Source organism: Sitophilus oryzae, unplaced genomic scaffold, assembly GCF_002938485.1.
Source record: "Sitophilus oryzae breed Bouriz unplaced genomic scaffold, Soryzae_2.0 scaffold_1356_pilon_pilon, whole genome shotgun sequence".
NCBI classification, from domain to species: Eukaryota; Metazoa; Arthropoda; class Insecta; order Coleoptera; family Curculionidae; genus Sitophilus; species Sitophilus oryzae.
The window spans coordinates 645,219-664,314 of NW_022146011.1; the positions used below are offsets into that span (position 1 = coordinate 645,219).

At 32.2% G+C, this 19,096-nt stretch overlaps 2 protein-coding genes across 2 annotated transcripts; both read right to left on the minus strand.

Moving 5' to 3' along the window:
* Positions 1–437: 437 nt before the first annotated feature.
* Positions 438–11,085, minus strand: LOC115875228 (ubiquitin carboxyl-terminal hydrolase 10). The gene is made up of 10 exons (XM_030890643.1): positions 10,923–11,085; positions 10,574–10,694; positions 9,716–10,516; positions 9,454–9,655; positions 8,879–9,131; positions 8,226–8,312; positions 6,718–6,882; positions 6,421–6,649; positions 4,206–4,369; positions 438–607 (listed from the first exon to the last, which is right to left on the minus strand). Exons 1-10 carry the CDS (start codon positions 10,938–10,940, stop codon positions 518–520), a joined length of 2,130 nt encoding a protein of 709 aa, XP_030746503.1. The 5' UTR covers positions 10,941–11,085; the 3' UTR covers positions 438–517.
* A 944-nt stretch (positions 11,086–12,029) lies between these two features.
* LOC115875229 (putative peptidyl-prolyl cis-trans isomerase dodo) lies at positions 12,030–13,177 on the minus strand. Its single transcript, XM_030890644.1, has 3 exons — positions 13,034–13,177; positions 12,614–12,817; positions 12,030–12,562 (listed from the first exon to the last, which is right to left on the minus strand). Exons 1-3 carry the CDS (start codon positions 13,086–13,088, stop codon positions 12,342–12,344), a joined length of 480 nt encoding a protein of 159 aa, XP_030746504.1. The 5' UTR covers positions 13,089–13,177; the 3' UTR covers positions 12,030–12,341.
* Between the last annotated feature and the right edge of the window lie 5,919 nt (positions 13,178–19,096).

Here is a 19,096-nt window from a genome sequence, read left to right on the forward strand (position 1 = left end):
TTCAAAAATTTTAAAGGTTGCCATTGAGGCAAATTAATAAAATTGCGTTTATCTCATCAAGGAGATCGAAATAGACAAAATATCATGATAAAACTTTTAATCGGCACTAAACTACCTACGCAATTTTGCTAACAAGAGAAAAAAATTCAGTGGCGCACGTTATTTTTTAGGAAAATATTCTAGTCATAACCCATATGGCACGTCCCTGGTGAATATGTCGATTCTTTTTTAGCATTAAAATATGTGGCACAAATTATAATAAATTTAAAAAATCGGACCTGTGTTGATATTAAAAATAAATATTATTTTTTTGTTTTTGTAATATGTTTTTTGAAAAACACTGTATAAAGTAGTGATTTAATTTTATATAGAATAACAATTTTTGTAAATGGACTGATGAGGATTTGTAGTGGTAGGAATAAAATAAAAGAATGTGAAAAATTATGTATAAATTTAATTAATAAGTCACTTAATACTAATTAACTTAACAAGACAATATAGGCTAAAATATTTAAAATTATCTGCTCCTAAACGTATCGCTACGGCGATAAAATAACAAATATGGCACCCTGGTGCCTTGCGGATTCAAAACCTGCTCTTCCTGTACCTAATTCAAATAAAAAAAAATAACCGTGAAAAAAATACACATCGAAAATATACCATCCTGGCCACTTTATCTGCGTGGTCTGGATTTTAATGCATGCGACAGAGATAAATATAAACGACCGGTTGACAGAGAGACAAAATAAAAAGCGGCACACATTGTTGTCGGTTTTTTACGTTTGTAGGGAAGCTCTTGGGGTATAAAATTAGGTGAAGAATTAATTATTTAAATAGCGCCGCAGGTGAAAATTTTTTGGCGCATTCGCCATTTTGTCAACATTTTTAAATTATTACTTGAAAATTTTTTTGTGCATTCACCATTTTGTCAACATTTATTCCTTTACACCGGGTGCGTCTCACCCATAGACAAACTAACAAAAGCAAGACTTTTCAAAGGATTGAGGAAGTCGAATTATTGTTTTTGCGCTGGCCAGTTGAGTCAGAAATCATCGCGCAGTCGCACTCGTCAAACCTAACTTAAATAAAACGAAAAACGTTTTTGCCTTGAACCATCCTTGAACGAACTGTTGAATTCCTGATTTTGCGTTTTGTTTGGTTATTACTATTATTTTATTAGCGTACAAAACGAAAACAAATAATTTAATACATTTTCCATTTATGAAGAACATAATAATTACTGTGATTATACATATTATTGTGATTACATCGCTAACATAGACAAAACGAAGGTCCTACAAATTGACTGTAAGTTATAAGAATCTTTATCTTTTTAATCTTTTTATGATTTGAATTTTCGTGCTTTATATTTTATAATAGACTCGAAATGTTAATATTTTTGCAAATTCTTGTGAAAATGTGAAGTTTATGTTTTTGTTTTATATTTGAAAAAGTTGTATATTTTTAGGATGTTTCTTGTTGTTCCTATTATTAATATTATAATATACATAATTATTTTTTTGTACCTTTTGAAGAATAATGCTTTTATTTCGTTTACCATAACTGTTGTTTTTTTATCATCTTTTTTGTTATTTTAATAAGAGGAATACGTTTTCGTTTATTTAACTTTTGTTTTTATATCTGTTATGTCCAGAAATTATTGTTTATTTTACCAATGGAAATAAATTTATTTGATTTTAATAAACGCTTTTTAATTAAACATCCTTGTCTAAAAGGCTACTACAAAACACACAATCCATAAGTAAACCGTCCTCGTCTAAAAGGCCAGTTGACGCAAGCGCGGTAATAAACTCTTATCAAACTTGTTACCGTTTTGCAGTACAGCGTTGACGCGTCTTGCTTTTGTTAGTTTGTCTATGGTCTCACCCCGATAACTTTTTTATTTTTTCAAATAAAAAATGAGATTTGGTATGTTAGTATATGACATAAATTAGGATTTCCTAGTTGTAGTCACTTCCTGTTTCACCGGAAATGACTACAACTTGATTTTTAAATAGCACCCTCGGTATTTTTTTACTTTATTCGATAGAAAATGACATTCTGAATAGAATGACATATCGTATGTCAACTTTTGACATTCCCGCTTAATAAAAAATCGTATTTTAAAATTTAATCTAGAGTGCCACGGCTATGTTAAAAACATTAATTCTTAATCAAGAAGTCTTGGAAAAATAGATTTGATCGTCTAATGTTTTTAGTGTCTTATCCTGGCCAGTTAGAAAATGCTCAAATCGTATTTTTAATCATATCTCAATTTTTTCAAATAGAAAGAGGGTGGCTCATTAGCTTATTTAGAAAAAGCATTTTTTTTACGAATAATTTGATACCACACACTCGGTATTTCGAGTCAAATTTTTGTTAAGAACCGCAAGTTATAATGTCAAATAAACCATATGCGAAAATGTCAAAAGTTGACATATGATATGTCATTCTATTCAGAATGTTATTTTCTATCGAGTAAAATAAAAAAATACCGAGGGTGCTATTTAAAAATCAAAAGTTGTAGTCATTTCCGGTGAAACAGGAAGTGACCAAAAACAATTGAATACGTCAATCAGTCCTAATTTATGTCATATACTAAGATACCAAATCTCGTTTTTTTATCAGAAAAAATAAAAGTTATAGGGGTGAGTCACTTTTGAGACGCACCCGGTATACAGGGTGTTTCAAAACAAATGCGAAAAACTTCAGGGGGTGATTCCTTGTCCAAAATAAAGGGTAGTTTGCTTCATAAACGTTGGGTCAAAAGTCAACCATTAGGGAGATATCGTGGTACAAAGATGGCGGAAAAATAATGTTTTTATTTTTTATCTTGAAAACGAAAACAGATAGACTAATGAAATTTTATGGAAGCATTACTGTTATGAAAACACACTTTCTGGTAATTTTCTCACTTTTTTAAAACGAGTGGAAGGGGTTGAAATAAACTACCCCTATCATACTTAATTTAAAGAAAAATCTTATCAAACACATGCAAAAAAACTAATTTGGATAGTTTAGTTTGTTTAGAAACTTTTTTATCTCTTGTATTTTTTTGATAAAACTCACCGATTTGAAATTAAAAATAAAATGTAAAGCATTACATGTCAGGACAAAAAACATTTTAATTTTTTTAACGATATTATTTTGTACTTTCATGAATTAAAATACTGAATTAAAAATTGTCTTGGCAAATAATTTTTAAGAGGTTATCGTTCAGAAGAAAATGTAACGATATTATTACGAAATAAAACTGTTTGACATCAGCCCACTAGATTCTTTATCTAAAAATGTTTTTTGTCCTGACATGTAATGCTTTACATTTTATTTTTTAATTTCAAATCGGTGAATTTTATCAAAAAAACACAAGAGATAAAAAAGTTTCTAAACAAACTAAATTATCAAATTACTTTTTTTTGCATGTGTTTGATAAGATTTTTCTTTAAATTTCGTTAACAAGAATGATAGGGGTAGTTTATTTCAACCCCTTCCACTCATTTTAAAAAAGTAAAAAAATTACCAGTAAGTGTGTTTTCATAACAGTAATGCTTCCATAAAATTTCATTAGTCTATCTCTTTTCGTTTTCAAGATAAAAAATAAAAACATTATTTTTCCGCCATCTTTGTACCACGATATCTCCCTAATGGTTGACTTTTGACCCAACGTTTATGAAGCAAACTACCCTTTATTTTGAACAAGGAATCACCCCCTGAAGTTTTTCGCATTTGTTTTGAAACACCCTGTATATTAATATTATTTTCCTTTTAGTTTGGGCTAAAACGCATTAAGTAAAAAGAGATACAACCAGTTTTCGCTAAACACATTATTTTGCATTCCAGTAATAATATAATTAAATTTAAATTAAATAATAAACATTATATGATGCAGAATCCGGGAATACCGCATCGAAAAAACGGATTAACTCAACTTTTATCTCTTTTTCAATACATTTGGTTTTCCATTAAGCTGTGTACATCACTGTTTTACACGTTAAAATCCAGACCACGCAGTTTAGGTGACCAGATCGGTATACTACGTCGTTTTTAGGAATATTAGGTAGTTCCGTGGTGATATTTTCAAAATATTTAAAAGTGAGAAACTCGACATTTGTGGTTCTAAATAAAATTATTTTTTGAGAGAAATTTTATAAAACAAAGACAGATAATTTTGTTTTAAATAAAATTAAATTGAGATAGAAACTTACCTGCTTCACTGACGAGTCATCGTATCTTAACCAACTACTATATCCCACATGGAAAGCATCTGTGACGTAATGACCCTTGGTCGCCTCTTTACCATCATGGTAAACCACGGCAAATAGTTTGTATTGTTTCTCTTTAGCGTTGTTTGTTTTCAAAGATAACAATTCTGTAAAAAAAGTATAATTATTCATAGATTTTTATTTGGTAAAAAATATTTTAAAATTTTAAGTCTCGCCAACACACTGCGGTTTCGGCAAATATCACGTTTTTTTCCGACAAAAAATAGTGTAAAATGTGAGAAAATCATATTAATTTAGAATAAAACCTGCTTCTAGACTAAAATATGTCGAAATCTGATACAATTCTTCTGTATATTTGATATCAATTAAACTTTTAGTTACGTAATCGAGGGCGCGATTTTTAAATTCATTGTTGCCAACCGTGGACATATTCGGCGCCGGGCTGACTAACTGGAATTTAAATTTCCCGCCGGGAATTCAGCTGGTAGCTCTGCCGGAGAATATGTCAAGTTGCCACATTTGTTTATTTATATCCTGCTTTGAATAAGAAGACTAAGGAAGGAGCATAATGCTATCCATGTATTCATGCATGGTGGGCGGAAAAGGCACCATAAAAGCTCTCTAGGGTGGGGATCCTTGACAGTTCTGTTTGACGATTCATTTGACACATTTGAATTTGATTTGAAATTTTCTGGATTTGTCAGTCTTTATGGAGCTTATTTTATGTTATTTATCATTTATTCTACTACTGATTATATATAAATTGTTGTATAAAGGTAGTAAATCTAGATAGAAAGTGTGGCAGAACTTAAATTAACAGTGACACTATCGCGATTTATCGAAAAAGACTCTAAAATAGTTGGTTGTGTAGCGTGCGGTAGATCTCGGCAAAAATTGAGTGAAATAATGGAACAACTTTTCGCTAGTAAGTGGCTATATAATATACATACGTGTAGTAAACCGATCATTTATGAAATTCACTTAAATTAACTAAATTATATATTTTTTTTCTTTCATTTTAGCTTTTATTTATTACTTGTCAAAGAATTCAAAGAATTTAGATACGTTAATTTGACTTACCTGCTTCAGTAGCGTATCGGATGTTTGTGTTAATAAATACTTATTATAACTTATCTATTTTTATTAGAATTATATATTTTTATAACAATTTTAATAACTACCAACATTTATTCACAACGTAAAATAAAACAACAAATTATTGAGTCTACCCCACGTCTACCCTACATCATAGTTTTACATTTTTTAAATAAAATTAGAACGACACTGATAAACCGGAATTTAAGTCGGCCATATTTGTGGCCCATCGCGGTGTACCTAAGATTTTTGATATGCTCCTTCCTTAGTCTTCTTATTCAAAGATTTCCTGCCATGACTAATGAATACAAGGACATATAACACCCAAGACCAAATTGTTACCATGGCACCAAACAGTGCCGTGGCCACATATTTTTCTTAACTTAGCTGCCTGAAGGGAAAATTTATATTTTTGATAAATGTTTTGACTACGCCTATGGTGTATCGTATTAATTAATTAAAAATTAAAAAAAAACCTATTAAAATGTTAACAAAAGGTACAAAAGTAATATCGACGTATAGCACATATCAAGTACATACAGGGTGTCCCACTTAAGATGGATACAAGCCAATATCTTGATTGTTTGTTGAGCGATATTTTTCATTTTTGGCAGGAGGTTGTATGGATAAGACGTACATTTTGCGCAGGGTAAGAAATGCGATACCTCATAGACGTACGTTTTAATGGGGTTTGATATTTTTCGAGTCAAGAGTAAACTACCCTTAGGACAGTATTTATTTCCAATCTGATAAATAATATTGAATCCTCCTTACCCAAGATACTTAAGTTCTAATTTTGATAAATATTGATACAGGGTGTGTTATTAAAATAAGACATTTTTGTTTTTATTATTTTTTTAAGTACCTGCGACGCCACTGGGTAAACAACTGGTTTATTATCAATCAAAAAGCCAAACTTATTATAACTTTATTAGAATATTTTGAACGGGAAAGCGGTAGTAATTGCCCTTTATGTTTATTAAGTGCTGTTAAGAAGGTGACTTTTGTTGATGTAATTAATATCGGTTTATATATTTATAATTAGTTTATTTTTTTTTTAGTTGTAGTTTTGTCTGCTTGGTCTGGACCCGGCATTACTTACTTGTATCTATTTTTAAGTCAATCGGAAACTCCAAGGCTTTTATAATCTTCGTACACCCGTCCAACTGGTAATCGAAGCATTTCAAGTGCAAAACCAACACGACAGGCAACTCGTCCAGCATAACCTGTTGCCACGCCTCCACCTCCTGATTGGTCTTCGACGACGTCAGTCCTTCCAGTTGGTACTTCGTCGTCAATGCTTCTAATGCTTCGCAAACCGTTTTTACTTTCTGCAATGATAAATTTAAGGTTATGTTATTTTCTTGGGTTTTATATTGTGTAAAAAATGTGTTTTTACCTCGATATTTAATTGTAGAGTAAGAAAGGGTTGGGTATTTTCCGTGCTGAGGTCCCCAGCTCGGTGAATTTTCGATTTTAGTGATCCACCAAAGATGTCTGTGATGGGGGTCTTTTCGAATACTGTTTTTCGTTGGATGCTACCTTTGTTTTTTGCTCCCATAATCTACAGATATGTTTTCATTAAATAATATAGAACATTTAACCAGGAATATACCGGGTGCGTCTCAAAAGTGGCTCACCCCTATAACTTTTTTACTTTTTCAAATACAAAAACGAGATTTGGTATGTTAATATATGAAATAAATTAGGATTGATTCACATATTCAATTGATTTCGGTCACTTCCTGTTTCACCGGAAATAACTACCACTTTTGATTTTTAAATGGCACCCTCGGTATTTTGTTATTTTATTCCATAGAAAATGACACTCTGAATAGAATCACATATCATAATATGTCAAATTTTGACGTTTTCGCATATGGTTTATTTGAAATTACAACATGCGGTTCGTAACGACAATTTGACTCGAAATACCAAGTGTGTGGTATCAAATTATTCGTAAAAAAATGCTTTTTACAAATATGCTAATGAGCCACCTTCTTTCCATTTGAAAAAATTGAGATATGATTAAAAATACGATTTGAGCATCTTTTAACCGGTCAGGACAAGACAGCAAAAACGTCAAATCTATTTTTTCAAGGCTCCTTGATTAAAAATTAGTGTTTTTAACACAGCCATGGCACTCCAGATTGAAATTTAAATTACAATTTTGTTTTAAGCGAAAATGTCAAAAGTTGACATATGATACGTCATTCTTTCACAGTGTCATTTTCTATTAAATAAAGTAAAAATATACCGAGGGTGCCATTTAAAAATCAAAAGTTGTAGTTATTTCCGGTGAAACAGGCAGTGACCAAAAACAATTGAATACGTCAATCAGTCCTAATTTATGTCAAATACTAGCATACCAAATCTTGTTTTTTTTTATCTGAAAAAATAAAAAAGTTATAGGGGGTGAGCCACTTTTGAGACGCACCCGGTATAGAGTATATTAACCATAACCAGGAATGGGCAATTTTTGGCGAAAAATACATATGTAAAAAAATGTAAAAACGTAACAAAATCTAGCAAAAAACAACATTCTTTTTACTTAAAAAATCACCTAAAAAAGAAGAAAATTTGCATTTTTCTTCCTTCCTAACATAGGTAGATCTATTATTTCTTCGCAAAATTTCAATTGCAGCACATAGTAAAAAAATAGTTATTATCAATAAAATTACCTAACCTAGTAAATAAAATTGAAAGATCATTTTTTTATAAAGTAATTCACAATTATGTTTTTTTATTATTAAAAAAACGGCGTCCAGTTGGCTTGGAAATGACGATCGATGACATTCCCCATATAAAATGACAGCGATTTTCATTTCATAGCCAAAAATCTTTGAAAATTTTGAGATTTTAATAGACGTTAAGTTAATATAGCAAAAAAGATAAAAAAATAAATACCTGCCAACTGTCATCATCACCCATTGTATCATCTTGTAATTCAGAGTTTTCTATACCATTTGTTTCACTTTTTACAAGTTTAATCAGCTGTAAAAGATGCAAAGCATAAATACCATATAGTAAAAAAATGTTAAAAAGTTCATTTTCCTACTCAAAGAACAATAGTAAACAAAACTATCATTTTAAAGAGTATATTACAAACAAAAATTCAAAATGGCATTCCTTCATCTGAACAAAAACAGGAAAAAACTGTAAAAATTATAATATTATTTTTACAATTCACACAAAAATACTTAATAAAACTGTCACACTGACAGTTCTACCAAAACTGTCATTTTAAGGAGTTGACTCAAAACTGTCACTTGTCAAAATTACAGTTTTCTCACAACTGCCATTTAGTTAGAATGTAAAAAACACTAAAATAGTGTCAAACAGTTTTTTTACTAATCTATCAAAAATTTAAAAAAAATGTAAAATTATAGCATCTTTAATATTCACACAAAAAAACATTAAAATTATGTTAAACCAACAGCTTTTCACTATGTAATAGTAAAATGAACTGTCAAAATGACAGTTCTTTCTACTATTCAGACATACAGTAAAAAATACTGTCAAAATGACAGTATTTTTACTATTTTTTGTTTGAAACTAACCTCAATCATTTCATCATTTAAATTGTTTAGTAAACAGCCCAAAAATTCCTCAGCATCTTCCTGACGGCCTTCGATAAGATCAGTTCTGATACCATTCAACATTTTATAAATCCAAGATGGCTCAAACGGTATATCAGTATTGATCAACGTACTCTGATCTTTCTTCTGATCCTTTTTGTTGTTTCCATCCGATCTTCTGTTGCTCACTCTCATATTAGCTGGAAGATGCTTAAATTCTTTTACAAATTTGCACCTAGAAATCATCACGAAAATAAGAAATTTTGAGGAAAAAAAATTAATTCTCAGCACTTAAGTTGGTAATTATTGGGAAAACTGGAAATCGTCAGATTTTCACCAAAATTGGTATACACCCTATTTTGAGGTCATAGATTACGAATCTGAACTTTTTTCTTGGCGGTCTCTTACCGTTTTTCAGAAAAACGGAAAATTATTTCGACATCGAATTAGTGTGTTAAAAAAAAGTGTTAAAATAGTGTGTATGCCAATTTTGGTGAAAATCAGACGATTTCCAGTTTTCCCAATAATTACCCCTAAGTTATAACATGTATACTTACATCCCGTCAATAACAGGCGTAGGTTTTCTCTTCTCATTGGAAGAAATATTTTGGGACAAGCCACTCAATAAATTGTACATAGGCGGACAGGCTATCAAAGCCTGTAAAATCGAATTGATATAGCAATAATTGCTCTGATTAATCAAGCCTCTCGGTTGCAAACTGATAGTCCGACCGTCCAAAGAATAATTTGACAAAAACTCTAAAAAAGAAAACAAAAAATTCACTCTACCGACAAAAAAAGACTATTAATATACATTACCTCCCATTCTATAACAATCCGGATCAACAAAACAGTTTTTCCTAGGATTCTTGATCGGACAAGAAGTTAGGTTAGGTTCCTTAGTCACAGCCTCAAACGTAGGTCTTGTAATCCCGTTAATTTGTGACCCATTCAACGTATCGTCTTTTTTAGGGGTAAACAGACTTGCCCATGATTTCCCCGAACCCCAGGCAGCTTTGGCTTGTTTAGGAACACTATCTTCAGGTTTCGGCAATGCTTCTTTCAAATTACTATCCAGAGAAATAGCTTCTTCTTGCTCTACCGTTACGTTTCTTGTGTCAGGTTGCGAAATCTCTTGCACTGGAGGGTTTAAAACAATATTTTTTTCGACTGGTGGAGAATTTACAAAGGGCGCTACGTTATTGTTCAAAACAGGAACATTTTGAACATATTGTGGACCTGTATTCGGGTAAAAAGGTTCTGCCTGTACGTTACTAGGATAGGAAACAAAAATAGGCTGTCCCGGGGCAACAGCTGTGTAGTAAACTGGGGTAGCGTTAGGTGGCATATTGTGTATGTTTGCATAACTCGATGCAATCTGGTAATGCACATTATACGATGTTGTTTGCGGAGAAAAATGAGAGGCTTGCTCAAAGTACTGATGACTATTTACAGGACTGTTTACAGTATGGACTTGTTGCTCACTAACTGGACTACTCAATGGGATCGGTAGTCCATTTTCTGGATTAATAATCGGTATAGCTGCTCTCCTTGGTGTTATTTCTGGAGCAGATACAACTGGTTGTGAGTCAAACTGTTTAATTTTAGGTAATCTTGAATCTACAAGCGACACAAAATAAAATATTTGCTTTTATAGGTGATAAATTTGATAAATACCATTATTGTGGCCAATAATCCATGGGAATTTTGAATTTTTATGCGTGGGTTGCAAAGAATTCAAAACTCTGTCCTTTTCGAATTCGTCAACGCCACTTAGGTCCAAAAATTGGAGCCCTAGCTGTTAAAAAACATGTTTCATGAGACAATACAAATTTAAATAAACTTTTAACTTTAAAAATTTCATGTTGTAAATTCAGTATGATAAGATTAATATTAATGCATTTAATTATCAGAATAGGCGTTATATAAGGCTAAGAATAGCAATAATAAGAAAAATATGTACACAATGAAGTGTGTGCATTGAACGGCAATAAGGGTGCTTTATATTTTATTTACCAGGACTTACCGTGCCAGGAAACTCCATTTTAAAGCAAACGTAACTCTTGGGGGTGTTAAATACAGAATAGTTTCATTATTTTCGCTTTCTAGGGGATGATTTTCACATTTTTATTATCATCTTTACGTAGGGTTAAGTTTTCCTCACGTTGTGTTTTACAACTGTCATTTGTCAAAATGTTGCCGCTCTGTCAAAACCATGGAGTAATAAGAGAGGGGAGGCGCAACAGCTATTGCGAAACCGGGCTCAGTCAGCCATATTGGTGGTAGTTTTGTGTCATATGTGCTTGGAGCATTTTCTTCTCTGATTTTCCCCTAAATTAAATGTTTTTCATCAATAATTTGAGTGTCTTTTTTTATTAATAACCCATGGCGTCGTTTGTTGTACGCAGTTGTAGGAGCAGACTCGAAGAAACTCACTGGAATAACATTTCACAGGTCACATACATAATGGAAAGGTCCGTAACGCAGCTACTACAAAATTATAGATAAAAAATAAAAATTAGGTTAAAGAATTACGAGATATAAGTTTACTACAACATAACGGACATACATTAGTGAATTATTGTTACATTAGCTTAAGGCAAATTTTAATCATTCTTCAAAAGCCAACGATGATTAAAATTTATTAAATTATTTGAAATTTTACTTAATCCGGTCCTGTCTAATTAGTAGACTTTTGCCCCGCCTTATAATACCATTTTTATCATACAGAAATACGTATAGTAGCGTCTCTCCTCTCTTATTCCTCCATGGTCAAAACGATCCAGTGCCAACCAACGTGAAAAATCTAAATTCACTAGTTTTGGAACCTTTTTGAAACGGCCATGTATTTTTTTGTTTTGCTTTAATATTTTATTTTTGTAGTTTTAGCTCTGGTTTTAGGATATTTTTTAGTTTTTAGGATATTACGATGTAAAGGATAATATTTAGAAGATAAATGTCTAGGATCTGGTTAACAATTATAAGCACATGAAGTATCAGGTAAATTTATAACTGCTTTAATATTATTTCTGTAGTTTTTTTTTAGTTTTTGGGAAACTGGTAGTGTAAAGGATAATATTTAGAAGAAATTATAAAAACATGATACATCAGGTAAATTTATAACTTGAAAATAGACATATTTAAAGGTTTATTACCTTTTTTTTAAGTAAAATAAATACAAAATATTAAATGCGAAAATGGTTACAGGTATAACATTTTATAATCTATATTTAAACATGTACTTTTCAGTGAAAAACATTTCATTAGGATGTGCATAATATGGTTGTGGACTGACAATTCATTTTACTCGTAGATTCTGAATATAGAATATAGTTAAATGGAAGTAGATTTTTTCAGAAAACTGATAACATTTTGAGAAACAACTAACACGGAAAGAAGCATATCATGATTCTTCTAGAAACCTATAGCTATAGTAATTAAGTATTTACACGGTACGCAATATAATATGGACTCCGGAATCTGTAAACACGGGCTCAGAGAGTTCTCCCACTTTCAAACCGAACGCTGCCTCTTCAAATGGTTTTTGCATGGCTCCTTTACCAAAAGGCCCCAAATCACCTCCACGTTTCGCCGATGAACAATCGGAGTATTTCGAGGCCAATTCAGCAAACGGTGCCTTACCCTGAGCTATTTGTTCACGATATGCTGAAAAAAAGGCATGTCAAAAAAACATTCCTCAAAAAATAAATTATGTACTTTTGACCAGTTCTAGGGCTTCGTCCTTGCTTCGCGTGATATTGTCCTCCCTCCAGGACGAGGGTCTCCTCGAATCTTTGTGTTTAACTAATAAATGTGAGCATTGTACTTGTTCGGGACCTGAGCTTTGAACAGGTTCTGCAGGCTTGTCTGGAACGTCCCATTGGGATTCTTTGGTGTAGACATTGAGATAATAGTGTTGTCCTAAAAAAAAGTTAAGTTATAATACAATAAGTATCTGTATCAAGCAAGAAGATAATTTAAAAAGTAAACATTAACATGCAGGCGAGGAAAAACACGAAAAATTGATATTAAGCTGATAAATCTGTCAGTAATTAATGTTAAATACGATAATTATACAACTTAGGATCAGTCTTTCACGAGAAATGGGGAAAATTATTTAAAACTAACGATATTTACCGGTGGATCGGCTCAAACGTTTTTCCCACCCGGCAGGTAAACTTTCGTCCGCCATCTTTAACGCAAAAATAAATTCCAGGAAATCGCGGCTAACTTCACGGGAAAAGCTCAAACTTCGGCTGTTTTCGGCCGAATCGTTACTAGTTCGGTTAATCCCGTCAATTTGCCAATTTACCATTGGTTGTTTGAAATGTTTTTTTAAAGCTTGACCAATCACAGCGGCCGAAGAAGGAAAATCCACGTGGGCAGGAAAGCGCGACCTTGCTGAAATTAGCAACAAAACAGAAACGGACTATCAGCTGGGTGGTGACAGTTCGATTGGAAATTCTTCGGTTGATGTACGCTGGTTGGCATATTCCTTTAATTTGCTGACATATTTGCGGGTTTTTTACTTTTGCATCAAGTTATTTCAATAAAATATCTTATACTAGTCGATGTGTTACATACTACGGTAGCTTAGAACTGATTTTAAATCGGAAAAACGGTTTGTTGTCAGTGCGGGGGTGTGATTTTACCGTAAACAAATAATCAACATAACGGACACTACCCTTTTATACCAAGGTAAGTGAATTTAGAACGGTAATAACGTTATTGGTGAAAACATTCTAAACATCTGCGTATGCTGGCAAAAAAAATGTATAAAAAGTAGGTCATTAAAATATACCCACGTATATTGAGAAATAAAATTGTTTTTATAATGAGATTTAACAGGCTTTGTTGAAATTATCGATATTACTGTGTGTCGGTAAATTAACAATTCGATTGTTAAACAAAGAGAAATCAATTTTATCGGGATTACAGAAAGGCTAAAATAAAGATTCACCTGTTTGGACACCTGTAAAAAGGCGAAGGGACAGGTAGAGAAATTCTTGAGGGAGTTTTTGTATTGTGACTCACTATTTAACTCGAAATTCTCGGTATAAAAACGGCATCTCTGAGAAAGCTGTTACAAGGTGTTGTGCCAATGAAATACCTATATTTTTTTCTTCGTCTGATAGGTAGGTAATTTGTTCTGCAGCAGCCTGAGGCTGTATATGAGTCATGTTAATTTAATCTGCGAATGTTATGCCACGAGTGGAATGTTATAATGTTCAATTCTCTTTAGAGCGTGAGCTTGTTTTAAATTTAAAGATTAACAACTCCATGAATAACCGAGAGAATCATTACGGTAATTACTAATTACAGATATGAGACATCGTACATTTGTGCTAAGGTTATTCAGTGATTGTGAGAGAATTTTTAATTTTTTATGCCGTTATTTTTGGGATGTTCAAAGGAAGATTAATTGTAGAGTATTGTTTTTATTCAATGTCATTTTTTACTTTCACCACATTATTAGATAATATAAAAAATATTGGCATTGGTAGAGGATTAATAATAGACACCCACTATCTGAGCCTATACATATACAGGGTGTCCCATTTTCGCACGTTTCTGAGTAGATCTACCAATATTCTTTTTTTACACCATTTATGAAATTAAAGATTCTACACACGGTTTTATCCTAGCTCCATTACAAAAAATGTTAATTTTTTAAATAAAAAAATATATACAGGGTGTTCAATTAAAAACAAAACGAAGAGATTATTTTATATTTTAGAAAGTTTGGCGTAGAATTTTGAACACCCTGTATGATTTAAGATTACGATGTTTATAGCAAAGTTAAGTATAGACCATCTAAAGTAAATACCGAATATAATGTTGATTTCAGGATAGTTCTTGTATTTGTAATATTTTTTTAAGAAAGGGTGAAAAATATATATTTTTTTTAATTATTTTTTAATATCTCTGAAACTATCGAAAAAAACTCATTTCTTAGGATTATGTAAAGTGATCTGAAAGGAAGCCAAAAATGTAATAATATACAGGGTATTCTATTTAAAAAAAATCATCCTGATACACTCACAGTTTTTTGAGCCACCCTGTAGAAGTTAAAATATTTTCCTGAAATACATCCTAGTACATACTTTAGGTTAGCACCTAAACAAAATTTCCAAGTTTGTTATTCTAGGAGCTACAGATGCCCGACGCACTTTTGCCGGACACTGTATAAATACCTAGTTTTTTTGCTGGGAGCTGTCATTATTGAAATATTAATTTCAAGCATGAGAGAGACAGAATTTTTTGAATGCCTTGTTGTGATTCTTATTTTATGTATGGATTACAATAATGACGATTTATTATTTTTATTATTATTAAATATGACCGAAACTTTTTTTAAATGGGATACCCTGTATATTTTTTTAATTTTATTTGCCTTGTTACGAGCTTTCTAAAAATACAATATATGTACCTACTCATAAATAAGGTAAAAAAATGCATTTTTTAATTTTTTTGGAATTTGAAGCACCCCAATCTTAGCCCCCTTATTGCTTAGGAGTTAAGGAGAGAAAATAGAGGGTTTGTGTCCCCAAGCTGTCTGAAAAAGCCGTTTGAGACCTGTGATCGATCAAAATCACTCGGAATTAGATTTAGCCCGAATGTTGCAGTCGGGATATTCCGCTACTATTGCTATAAAATTGTATTTGCGCATCCCTTAGGAATGCCAACGATGCTCTCATTTAGAGCTAAATTCTCTGGATCATAATTACCGTATGATCGAAAAAAAAACGGCGTCCAATTGGCTGGGAAATGACGATCGATGATATTTCCCATATAAATTTACATATAAAATGACAGCGATCTTCATTTCATAGTCATGGCTGACGCTATTTTTTTCTATCATACGGTACGTTGTTATACAGATTTTCTCAAGGAATATAATACTACATTCGATACTACGACATATACCACGTATAATACTTACGCGGATAAGTAAATCACTATGGAAACTGTCGCAAACATATTGTTACGGATTCCGTGGGTCCACTATTTAAACTCACGATAAAATACTTAACGAATTTATTTGTCTCACTCTGTACACACAACTTATACTATTTACAACACAATTTATGCAACTACTATTACTCTAACGGCATTTCACAATTTAAAGCGCGGTATATTCAAACTTCGACTTCAGACTATCTTCAGACTGGTCCAATTGTCAAAGCGCGGGCCTTATATACCCCCTGGCGATGGTTTCTGGAATTTTCTAAAGAATTCTGTAATTTTCTTTTACTTTCTGGCGAATTCGCCAGGTTATGCAACTAGTAATACACCTTGACCTTAACATTTTCTTTTACTTTCTGGCGAATTCGCCAGTTATGCAACCAGTAATACACCTTGACCTTAATATCAACGACTTCCATTTATCTGCATTTTTTGTTGCACACGCGGTGCTTCTACTCTGTCTATCCTTGTCGAGGACCTATCTTCCACGCGCCAAATTAGGAACATTAATTTTAAAAATTTAATTTGTAAAATGCATATATTTGAACAATAAATTGAATGTTTACTATCACAAAAATTAAATTATATAAAAAATACATTCAGCCACTCCGTACGAATATCAATATTCTTAGGAAATATAACCAGAAAGTATGCATGTGGTATAACATAAATAAAAGAACAACTGAATACTTTACTTGCCTATGAAGAGATAGTTTGGGGACCTTTATATTAGAACTTCCAACACCAAACACTTTCCAGTCATTTTTACGAATATTTAGAAAGTCCAACGAAAAAAAATAGAAATATAATTGCACAAACTTAAAATTGACTTCTCACTGAACACATTTGCATCCTTGGCTATATAAAAGCGGTCGGTAAAAGAGTAATTAATACAATTTTTAAAATAAAAATCGCAAAAAACAAGCGTCGTTACACAATGGAAATAAGATTATGACAATGAAAAAGTTGGTTTTGGTAACAATGTATAATTTGTAAATATGCGCAAATTAAGGTTCTCGGAAAAGACAAACCTATTGAACGTTTGATAAGTGCAATAAAGAAGGTTTGAAAATGGCATGTCGTGATCTTGGAGACATATTTTTTAATGCTAAACTTTTGGCGTTGATTTATCCACGTAAGTATATAAATATGATCCAGGAGTCAAATTTTACAAAATAAAAACACTAAATTACCACAATACACCAAAACACTTTTACTTTTACACTGGACGCGCGTTTCGCTAACCATGTTAGCATTATCAGCAGATGATTATATACTATATAGTTTGGTTTGGTTGCGAGAAAGTTGCGTTAGTGTTTTTATTTTGCTGTGTAACACCAAAGGTTCCAACCCTCAACTGTAGTAGTCAAATTTTGGTCGAACTTTTTAACTCTAACTTCCGATACTCGTTGATTTTATCTAAATCCTGATGTATTCTCCTGATGATGGAACATTGTAGAGGATTTTATAGGCATCGAAACGCCCTATGATTATTCCTTTTCTTTTGTGAGGGTGTCACAGCACGTGGCCGTATACATGGGGGACAAAACAACCCCTTTAATTTTATGAGTTTCTTTTATAGGGATTTACTGTTTCATTTTAGTAGGTGTTTTTTGTCATCTTTGTTCAATAAGCTAGCTTGTATGAGTATTTTTTCCGTAATAATGTGGAAAATAAATAAATAAAAGTGGAAAATAATAATACAAAGAAAAAAAAATTAATTGTTTGAAAAGAAAATACTAACGTTTTGAAACATCAAATAGCAAAAATGTTTAATGAAATATGATCTCCTTAGGATGTGGTAATCGTTATTTTGGGGCATTTTTTTTTAAATTGAATTCGCTCTAAACTAACTGGCTATCGAGCCAGCCGGTTTCGATTTGGCTTTTGATGCGTGGCAGATGATGAATTACGTTGAAAATAGAAAGTGAAGGATCTAGGACGCTCGCTCTCGTAGCCCCATGCATTTTTGCTAGTTAATTAGTTATTAGGAATGGTCATTGACACATAGATTTATAACTATTCAGATTTTACGTTAATGTTTTAGAAAATGCCTTTGAATTTTGAATAAAAATATTGTGGAAAGAGTATAATGCTGTAGAGGAAAGTAACCAAATATGGAATACCATTTTGTTTTTGTGTTATATGTATAAAAAAGTATTGTAAATCAAAAAATTTTATTCCTAGTTATTAGCAGTCATATAAACTACTCAAAACAATTATCGCATATTTAAAAAAAATATTAATTTAAAAAACAAGACACTTTGAATACCCTAACTTATGATTTCAAGTAGTTTGTATATTGTGAAGGGAAATTCGATACAATAAGCCTACAAAAATTATTAATAATTCCGCCTGTTTTGCATTAAGATCTGTTTCTAAGGAGCTTAACTTGTTAGTAGCTAGAACTGTTTATTATGCAATTTTTGAGTCGCACCTCAGATATGCCCTTCCATTCTGGGGACGTGTTGTGCGACTCAATTTGACCGCATTTTCAAGCTCCTGAAGAGAGCTGTTCGATATTCACTGTGACTAAACAGCAGAACTCAATGCCAGGACTTTTTAAAAAAATTAAAAATACTAACTCTTCCTTCCTTATTTATATTTGAATCCATTTGCCTAAAGGTGCGTATTCATTATCCGAACGAACGAACGAACGAACGAGCGAACGAATGGAATTCGGTATATTTAGACGGGGACCCGAACGCATGCTGCCGTTCGTTCGTTTGTTCGCTAGGCCATCCGTTTCGAGTCGGTACATCAAAGGTGTTCTCAAACGAATGGGTTAGGTGTTGTTCGTTCGGTTCTATAATTCGGTCCCGTCCATACTACTACCGAACGAACGAACGTTCGTTCGTTCTTTCGGATAGTGAATACGCACCTTAATACGTAAGCATGTATCAGCTTCTCAAGAAAGGCCATCTCACACTTATCCACTCAGGAACGCGGAGCAAGATCTTTATCTACCTACCCCACGCTCAGAGTTAGTTAAAAGTTCAATATTATGCAACTCGAAAAAAATGCACAATCACCTGCCATTTGAAATCAGATCCATAACATCATTTTTTTCATTTCGCAAAGCATTGAAATCTTATTTACTAGGTAAGGCTTTCTACGACGTAAATGACTTATATTTTGATAATCGAATTTGATCTTGTAAACACTGGTCTAATATTTGCTATTACTATATTTACTATAAACTTACTAAATATTATTGATGAAGTATGATGAAAA